The sequence below is a fragment of the Thamnophis sirtalis genome, unplaced genomic scaffold (genome assembly GCF_051295495.1).
Source record: "Thamnophis sirtalis isolate CommonGarterSnake01/CBP01778 unplaced genomic scaffold, rThaSir2_p1.2 scaffold_6, whole genome shotgun sequence".
Classification (NCBI taxonomy): domain Eukaryota; kingdom Metazoa; phylum Chordata; class Lepidosauria; order Squamata; family Natricidae; genus Thamnophis; species Thamnophis sirtalis.
Window position 1 is genome coordinate 31,969,589 of NW_028261386.1, and position 9,348 is coordinate 31,978,936.

Consider the following 9,348-nt stretch of genomic DNA (forward strand, 5'->3'; position numbering starts at 1 on the left):
CTTTTGGGAGGGGGGGAGGGGAGGTGCCTTTATGTCTCCATGCATGTATGCAAACAGGCCCTGCAATGTTGATAGCAAGAGTAGGGGTGCGTGTGCGCATACTGGCCAGTCACTCACATGAGCCAGTGGCCAACTCGCCACAGCATGGAGACCCCTGCTGTAGAAGATAAGCAATTTATGATAGTAGGTAAAAGAACAGAAATCTGCTAACACAACTTCTGCAAAAGGAACTAAAACTGCTATCAAAGCAGGCAAAAAAAATACCCTATGACAAAACAAAAGTAGCATTAAAAAAACATCTTTTGAAAAAGCTGTTCTAGTTCTATAATTTTTTTAAAAAAGTAATTGGAACTATAGTGTATTTAAATTCAAGTATGATTTTGTCTGAGCTACAGTTAGCAGGTAACTATGCAAAATAATGTCCTCCGCCCTCTGTTCTTCACTTATGAGCATATCATGTTCCTAAAATAGAAATACACTTAAAAATTTTTTTTATAAATCCCTGCTTTATACATTTTTGCAATTATGAGAAGTAAACGCAGCAATGTTTAAAGGTTTTTATTAAAACAGACATATTCACTTGTCTTCTGGTTTGTTGAAGCAGTATGTCAAGCAGCACTTGCCACAATAATGTCTATCAAAGTGGCTAGCCATGAACACTCCAGCCCCACATTCTTCAGAGGGACACTCACGGCGTAAACGGCTGATTTTGCCATTCTCATCCACCTGTAAGAAGAAATCCTCAGTAAATAGTGCAGTACTGCATTTACTTCAAAAGCAGGTTTATCTATAAATTATAATTAGAACATAAAAAGTTTTTGGAACAACTGTCTTTAGAAAGATTGATGGGTATGTTATACATCCAGCCTGTGGGCCGCAAGTTTGACACACATGGTCTAAACCAGTGTTTTTCAACCTTTTTTGTGCAAAGGCACACTTTTTTCATGAAAAAAATCACGAGGCACACCACCATTAGAAAATGTTAAAAATTTTAACTCTATATTGACTATATAGCGGGTGTTTTTCCCACGGCACACCTTACAGTATGTCACGGCACACTAGTGTGCCGCGGCACAGTGGTTGAAAAACACTGGTCTAAACTAATGCAATGTTCTGTACATGCAACTTAAGTAGTTAAATAGTAGGTAGAAACTGCAAATGATGCAAAATGCAGCATGCAGGCTGCCAACTGATATAAAATACAAGATTATGAATGATCATACCGGCATTAGCTATCAAACAGAGTTGAAAGGGCTAGCAATTTGGGCCTCTATCTGGGAGACTGCCTCTCTGGCTATGAAGGTTCAAGGTTCATTTTATTTATATACCGCCCTATTCCCGGCGGGACTCAGGGCGGCGCACAAACCCAAGGGAGGAGAAGGGAAACACAAGAACTACAACAAAAAAGTACAAGGGAATTTAAAACAACCAACAGCCACACGATTGAAGAGGGGAGGGGAACTTATCGAAACCAGGCCACCGAAACAGCCAGGTTTTAACGGCTTTTCGGAAGGCCTGGAGAGAGGTGAGGGTCCGAATCTCTGTGGGGAGCTCGTTCCAAAGGGCCGGAGCCGCCACAGAGAAGGCCCTCCCCCGGATAGTAGCCAGATGACATTGGCCAGTAGATGGAACCCGGAGGCGGCCTAATCTGTGTGATCTAATGGGTCTTTGGGAGGTAATTGGCAGCAGGCGGCCTCTGAACCTGACATAGGAACTGCCAAAAGCTTGATTTTGGCTGATGTTGACAGAAATTTCACTTATGTGGTTCCCAAGTTAAGAAGGCAGCAAATAAAACATCTTCTATTCTTTTATCTTTTGCATTTTATATTGCTGTAAATCTAGAATTTCGGAATAAAGTTGTAGGATAAATTATTAATAATTAGTATAAAACAAACAATTTAAACATTTGAACTAGTACTATTCGTTCAGTTTGGTAGTAGCTTCCAAAAGTTCTAGTTCTGCATACACAAAACAGATTGCATTTGGCACCTAAATGGGAATGGCTTTCTAGCAAAATAAACAACCAGCAATAATTTATATTTTTATTCATATTGATATGTTGAATTTTATAATATAACTCTATATGGACAAGTCCCTGCAGTTTTCTTGGCAAGATTTTTCAGAAATGATTGCCATTGCTTTCTTTTTATAGGGCTAAGAGAAAGTGACAGGTTCAAAATCACCCAGCTATGTGTTGCACCTAACATGGAATTAGAATTTGTGGTCTCCTCCTTTCTAACCTGATATCTTAACTACTATTTAAAGCTGACTCTTAAAAACTGTATAAATTATATATGTTAGGATTATTTATACGTACGTACGTACGTACGTATGTATGTATGTATGTATGTGTATATATACATATACATGATTATATATCACCTTGAGCTTTATGTTAAAAAAGGCAGGCTTAAAAAATATTTTTTTCTGAGAATCTGCAGCTTATAACTGCCAACTTTTTCTCCTGAATTCAAGTTGCAACAGTGAAACTGATTTACCTTGTAGTATTTAAGGACAGCAAGTTTCACCTTCTTTCTCTTATGTTTATTCTTCTTAGGAGTGGTGTAAGACTTCTTCTTTCTTTTCTTTGCCCCACCACGAAGTCTCAGCACAAGATGAAGTGTTGACTCCTAAATTTTGGGGTTTTTTTTAAAAAGAAAAGAAAATATTTTTAAAGATGAAAAACATCCAGATTTGAGCATTTCTGTGGTGCAGCAAAAAGCACAGAATTAAGACAAGGAAATCAGAAGATAGAAAACTATCTTGAGTCATGAAGCTTGGTCAAGTCATTCAGCTCACTTTGTAGCTATTCTGAAATCGTATGCTTGCCTTACCCTTCCTTTAAAAAACCCAGCATACTTGGAAAATCAGCATAACTGGTGCTTAAATGCTAATGCCAATAAAATAGGTAAAATTGAGACTTATGAAACCTTGTTTATTAAAATCCAAAGTAACTTTGAACCAAATGCAAAATCTGGCCCTTGCTTACTGCATTGTAAATCATGCACTGAGATAATTTAATAATTAAAGGAAAGTAATAAATTTTGTCTTCTGTTAAAACTTTGGACACATTATGAGAAGACTTGACTCTGGAAAATACTCTAATGCTGAAGAAGCTGGAAGGAAGAAGAGGATAAAGAGCAGTAAAATGGATGGACTTAAGTTTAAGTGATGATTGGTACACCATGGAAAACAAAGGATCAGATTAGGGACAGATTGTTATAGAGAAAATTAACTATCTGTTGGTTATAACTTGAAAATGAAGTGGTGGTTGGTGCGTAAGTTATTAAAACTCCTGGAAACCAGAAAAAATTGCCTACTTACTACAGATGCTGCAGAAAAAACAATAATTGTGATACATCATTATGCCTTTCAAAACTAATTCCTGCAAAGGTAACCTCCTACTTGCTAAAATAAGATAAATTTATAACTTATGGGTATAGCAATATTCAAGTCAGCAATACATACTGATGGCAAATGAACTCATCTAGAGCAAACTGTGCTGACCAGAAAAGGTATCTTTAATAGAATCAGGACCTATTCACATACAATATATAACTATTGCCACAAGAAGATGGAATGTTTGCCACTTGTCTATTGCATATTATGAAATTATTGTATTAACAGGTTTCAAACGTTAAAATACCTTTTGGATGTTATAATCAGACAGAGTACGTCCATCCTCCAATTGTTTGCCAGCAAAAATTAAACGCTGTTGGTCAGGAGGAATTCCTTGTTGGGAAAAAAGTAAAGATTTTTGTTGTGTTTGTAAGCAATTATTCTCAATTCATTTATTTCACTGTTAATTCTATCTGCTTTGTGAAGAGCAGATACATTTCAAATACTATCAGGTTATAAAATATCACATTAAATGTATCAAATATCTCTTGAGAAATTTCTCAATAACTATAAAGCTTTTGTTAATCTTAATTGCCCCTTTGAAATTTGAAACATACAAGTGCATTAAATGGACTTTTATGGAGTGCTTGATGTTCTCTAAACTTGGTTGTTTGCTTGAAGACAATTCATAAACCAACTAGGTAACATCATTACTGCTAGTGAGTGTGGAGTTTGTTCCCAGATAAGCAGGGATTAACACTAAACAAAAATCAAGCAGAAAAGCAACATCCTAATCAAGGATCTCACAAGGTTGTTGTGTACGTTCACCACCTTGAATTACCTTTAAAGTAAGCAAAGGCAGCATAAGTAATCTATAACCAAGGAGAAAACCACACTCCCAATACTGGCAGAGTAAGCTACTGAATCTAAACAGAGCTAACCCTGCATTTACTAGCACTGATGATGCTAACTACTTTGACACTGGTATGTCTGCAGGCAAACAACCAAGCTCAAGAGTGCATCAAGGACTTTACAGTACAACCCTGAGCTACGAACAGTATATTCTCTTCTAATGAGCCATTATATTATAAATCATTTGCTGGAACTTGAATTAGCAGAAGGCTCAACAGAATTTAGAATTACTTACAAGCGCTAAACAACTTGATACAAGTTTATTTACATAATTATATCGCACAAATTATTAAATTTCTGGATTAGGAGTGTCAAACTGGTCGTAACATGACATAGCATGGCTTACCCCCCCCCCCTTTTGCTAAACTGGGCATGGGCAGCGTGTGACACATCTGGCCCTTGGGCCGTGAGTTTGACAGCCCTGCTCTGATAAAAGAAACATTTTTTTATGATTGCCTTAAAATTCTTCTGGAATAAGACGTAATTAGCAACAGTCATACTAAACAATTTATAAAAGAAATACAATTATGCATTCAATATTTTCCAAGTCTAGTTTAAGAAATGTATCAAAATACACATTATTCTGCCAGTAGCACCCAGGTTCACATCTGCTTTGTACTACCCCACTGACATATGATTAAATAAACCATAGTAAATAATACATTTAGAAAAGTGAACACAATAGGATGTATTAAATAATACACAGAGCCAAATACTTTTATGACTTGCAATATCTTCACATGCATATTTTGTGAATAAATTTCTCAGGACTATTGAATATGCTGGTCAAATAACTTAAATGTTAATTTTATGTGCTATTGCTGTTTGCTAATAATTCCTTTTTACGAGTTATTTTTTAAACAAAAAAAACCTTATACACACACACACACACACACACTAATTTAAAGTATTTAGCAAATGAAAAATATTAAAAGGTGATACTTCAAGCATTGTATTATCATATGCTAGTTTAAAACCATGATGTATTAAAGATTACAGCATGCACAATATTCACATGGGAAGAAAAATCAGCTTTCTGTTTTATGCATGTAAAGATCCCCCACTCTTTCAACACAAAGGAGCACTCCAGATTAAACATCACATATATCTGGAAGAAAATCCCATTCATCCGGTGATGGCTGGATCCCTAGACTGAGATCTGAATAAAAGCAGCCCTACTCTAATAATTACCTAAGCTGCATCTTTTCCTTTTTTCAAATGACAGAAAATAATTACTGTCAGATTTTAGGTACAGTACTGCCTTCCATAATTATCTTGGCTAGAATCCTCTTATATATGTGAAATCACCAAATTGTCCATCTGGCTAGTGGATGATGAGAGTTGAGTCTATTATGGCTGGAAAGCACCACTGTTAAAGAGTTGCTCAACAATATGCTTTTAATATACATTGGGGTGGTGTTGGTGTGTTGTACAAAGGGAGGAAAGAAAGGTGCTGAAGAGAAAGATCAGTGACTATGGAAAGGAGGGAAAGGTGCTGGGAAAATCAGGAAACAGGTGGATAAACGTGATATGCCAACTTAAACACTGGCGGTGATGGCTGAGAAACAAGGGAAAACTGGCTGGCAGGCAGGCAATCCAGTGAGATGCCATGCTGATAGCCCTTAAGGAAAGAGAACAATTTGCATCAGCTTTGCCCAATTTGCCTAAGGATAAGGCTTTTATTTGATCTAAAGCCAGATAACCAAAGTATTCTAGGTTTCTATTGAATCATGGCTAGTTTGAAACAATGAAGTAGAACTTTTGGAATGTACTGGTTTGTTCTGGGTTCAAAATAAAACATTTTTCCATTTCATGCACAGATCTATTATCGTAAAATACTGAATTTAGGATTGCAACATAAAAGTTTATCCAGGCTAATTTTACAAATATGAGTTTTAGTTATTGTTTCCATTTATTGTTTTCTACTTGTGATGTAAGCTGCCCAGAGTAACTTAGGACACAAGCCATCCCCAAATCTCAAATAAATTATAGTACACCCACCTTCTTTATCCTGGATCTTGGCTTTGACATTTTCTATAGTATCAGATGGTTCAACCTATTGTAAAAGTTTTAAATTGCACTTAAAGGCGTACAGTCAAACAAGCTATAGATACACAGTATACATATTATAGTTGGTTGCACAATCAGCCAGATATTGGCAGTTTTATCTATTAATTCCTTCCCAATGACCCGGGACAGTCAGATGTTTCATGGTGCTAAAAAGTATCATAATATATAAGCTGTTTCTAGGTATGTAAGCTGTTCCAAGTAAAATTGCCCTTTTGCAATTGACTGATAGCGATTTTGTCAATACTATGATGTTTGTCCATCCTGTTCAAAAAGGACCTTGACATCTAATTGAGGGAATGTCAAGACTTGCATGTGAATTGGATTAAAGTGAGGGAGAGGTGCGCAGTCAGCCTCACTCTCTCTTCCCAGATTCCATCTTGTTCCATTAGCAGGACAAGCTGAGACAGTTGGAGATGGGCTGGGCACAGTGGTTGATCAGGGCGTCTATCATGTCTTGCCACGCTCTTAGCATACCACATCGCTTGCAGAGACCACCTTCATGACCATTGTCCTATTTTGTAGGTTTCATTCGCTCAATCTACCGGAATCTGTCTTCACATGCTTGGGATAGACAAGTCTCTATCTCACCGAAGATCAATGACCCAACAGCTATTCTCAACCTGGTTTGGCCAGCTTGTAGAAGCTGTTGCCCAGGTTGTGGCCACTACCCATGCTACAGCTACTAGGAGACACAGGTGAGAACTAAGTGACAAGTGGGGACCAAAGGTAGACAAGCTGCCCCAAAAGGACACGACATGCCAATGCTAATGTTCAAAAGGTACTGTATGTTTTGAAATTGCATTCAAAGTGCCTATTACTATAGTTACCATAGTTGCTGTCATCACAATCACTGTTCCCTCTAAGGTGCGCGGCCATGCACGTGGCAAGAAAACACCGCGCAGCCGTTTTTAACTGCGCGCAGTGATTTCTGTCACAGGTTCCGGAAGCTGAGGGGAATATCTGCTGCCGCCTCCTCCTCCTCCAACAGCACTTCCGGATTTGCCACCAACACTGCAGCCGAGGTGAAGCCTCCAAAGCTCCCGCAGGCGCGCCCACCCATGGCAGCGGCGCCTCCCCCTCTGCTTGGAGCACCTCAGCTGGGCTCTGGGTTACCCCTGCCGCCGCCTCCACCTCTGCCGTGCTTTTGAGAAGCCATGAGGCCTTTTTGCCTGCTCCCGCCCCCTCCGCCGCTTTCCTACTAGCTCCCACGGCCAAATGGCTCCTCAAAAGCACAGCGGAGGAGGAAGGGGGAGGGATAACACGGGGGCCAGCTCAGGTGCTCACACTGAAAAAAAATTAGAGGGAACATTGATCACAATTGTTCTACTTCCATTTTCAGCTGTTTGTGTTTTGTGACTTTCTCCAGTTTGTTCTCTTCTACTCTGCTGTCACCAGGTATTGCATGTCCACTGTCCAGACTTTTATCAACAATTAATTGTTTTGTTTGGGGTGTTGTGTTGCAGATGTTTGTGTGTTGAATTCTACAGCATTTTTGCTTTATTCTTCATTTTCTAATACTTACAACTATTGCTGATTTCTCAATTCTGGCTTTATATGCTTATTAAAATAGGGTCAAATTAAAAAGATCTATTAGATTATGTTTTAGTATTTCACTTTAAAAGCACTTCTTGTAGCACCTGTTGTCCTTGGCATTATAATTTCAATTCTACCAAAGAGTTATCATGTTTAAAATTCAATTTAAACCATACTTATATTCTTATATTTGGAATTATCAAGATATTTTTTAATGAAAATGACCAACAATACTTTAACAAGCATCATTACATATCACATAGAGAAGTTGAGGAAAAGGAAAAGCAATTAAACATGGAAACAAGTAAATATTACAGAAATAGTATATTCCTAGTATTTAGTTTTGTAATTTAAAATGCTAATATTTATTTTTGCAATTTAAAATGCTATTGTAATTTATTTTTGTAATTTAAAACCAAGTTTTCTTCAGGGTGGCTTAGTTTCAGCATCAATATCATCAAGTATATAAAAAATTCCAGGCAAAAAGCAGGTAAAGCTTTTTCTAGCAATACACAAGGAACGAAAGTTCATTTGATTAAATTAATTTGCACTACACAAAAGAAACTGTTTGCTGTCATGTCTTCCTGCGGCTTGGCAACTATGGGACACGAGATGTTAAAAGGCCTTTGCCGTAACTTCTTACTCTGACCCACTTTATCTACATACCAAAAACAGCGCTAAATAATATCTGCAATTGCTTCGGCACTTTTGTGCCTGAAAAAAACCGGAGCAGAAATTTGAAAACTGCATTCTTCTGGATTTCCTGCATAGACCTCCAATTTTCTAATCAATGCCATCTTTGTCTTAATCCTTTAAACCTCTACAAAAAGTTTGGTCTTCCTATTAATCTTCTTTGTAGCATTATTCCACTGACGAAAATACCAATTCTCTCCGCTCATTCCCTCGCTTCAACGCCCACGAGGAAGAGCCTTCTAACGTCCAGTGTGCAGCGAGGCACCATTTTTACTCAATCTAACAATCCCGCGACAAAATGCCCACCCCCGCCCCAAAGGAAAGGAACAGAAAGGTAGAAAAGGGAGGGGAACCGGTTTGAAAAGAGCACCGGTTACAGGTCCGCAGACTAACCAGCCTGCCTTCCTCACCTCGAGGGTGATGGTTTTCCCCGTCAGGGTCTTCACGAAGATCTGCATGGCGGCGGTAGAGCGCCTAGTGATGGTTGTACCTAGAAGGGGAAAAACATCGAAAAATCAAGGCTTCGTTCAGCGCCAAACCTGAGAGAGAGAGAAAAATCGAAGTAGGCCAAGCGCTCACCCACCACCCGCTCTCAGAATGGCCGACGCCGAAAAGAGAGGCCACTCCTCTGCGCACGGGGTTTCCGAGCCTTGAAAGAAGGAAGGAGGGCCATGCGTCGCCACACGGCAGGACTACAATCTCCAAGACTCATTTCCTTTCGAAATTATTGAAAAGAATGATGGGAGTAGTAGTTTTGGTTATATGGCGGCGCCTAGTGGAGAAAGTCTACGACCGGATAAG

At 38.6% G+C, this 9,348-nt stretch overlaps 1 protein-coding gene across 2 annotated transcripts; it reads right to left on the minus strand.

Moving 5' to 3' along the window:
- Positions 1 to 543: 543 nt before the first annotated feature.
- Positions 544 to 9,264, minus strand: RPS27A (ribosomal protein S27a). Of its 2 annotated transcripts, none has more exons than XM_087717513.1 (6): positions 9,127 to 9,264; positions 8,958 to 9,037; positions 6,253 to 6,307; positions 3,647 to 3,732; positions 2,499 to 2,630; positions 544 to 726 (listed from the first exon to the last, which is right to left on the minus strand). In XM_087717513.1, the coding sequence occupies exons 2-6, from the start codon at positions 9,003 to 9,005 to the stop codon at positions 577 to 579; spliced, it is 471 nt and encodes a 156-aa protein (XP_087573639.1). In that variant the 5' UTR covers positions 9,006 to 9,037; positions 9,127 to 9,264; the 3' UTR covers positions 544 to 576. The 2 variants fall into 2 exon arrangements, with proteins under 2 accessions (XP_087573639.1, XP_087573641.1); XM_087717515.1 differs by having other exon boundaries at positions 9,131 to 9,188.
- Positions 9,265 to 9,348: the final 84 nt, after the last annotated feature.

What these genes read in the sequence shown, in the direction of transcription:
- RPS27A (XM_087717513.1), bottom strand. Translation starts at nt 9,005, where the DNA reads ATGCAGATCTTCGTGAAGACCCTGACGGGGAAAACCATCACCCTCGAG. An exon ending in GGAAAACCATCACCCTCGAG is followed by an intron (nt 6,308 to 8,957) that starts GTGAGGAAGGCA and finishes CTTTTACAATAG; the next exon opens with GTTGAACCATCTGATACTAT. An exon ending in CTGATTATAACATCCAAAAG is followed by an intron (nt 2,631 to 3,646) that starts GTATTTTAACGT and finishes CCCAAAATTTAG; the next exon opens with GAGTCAACACTTCATCTTGT.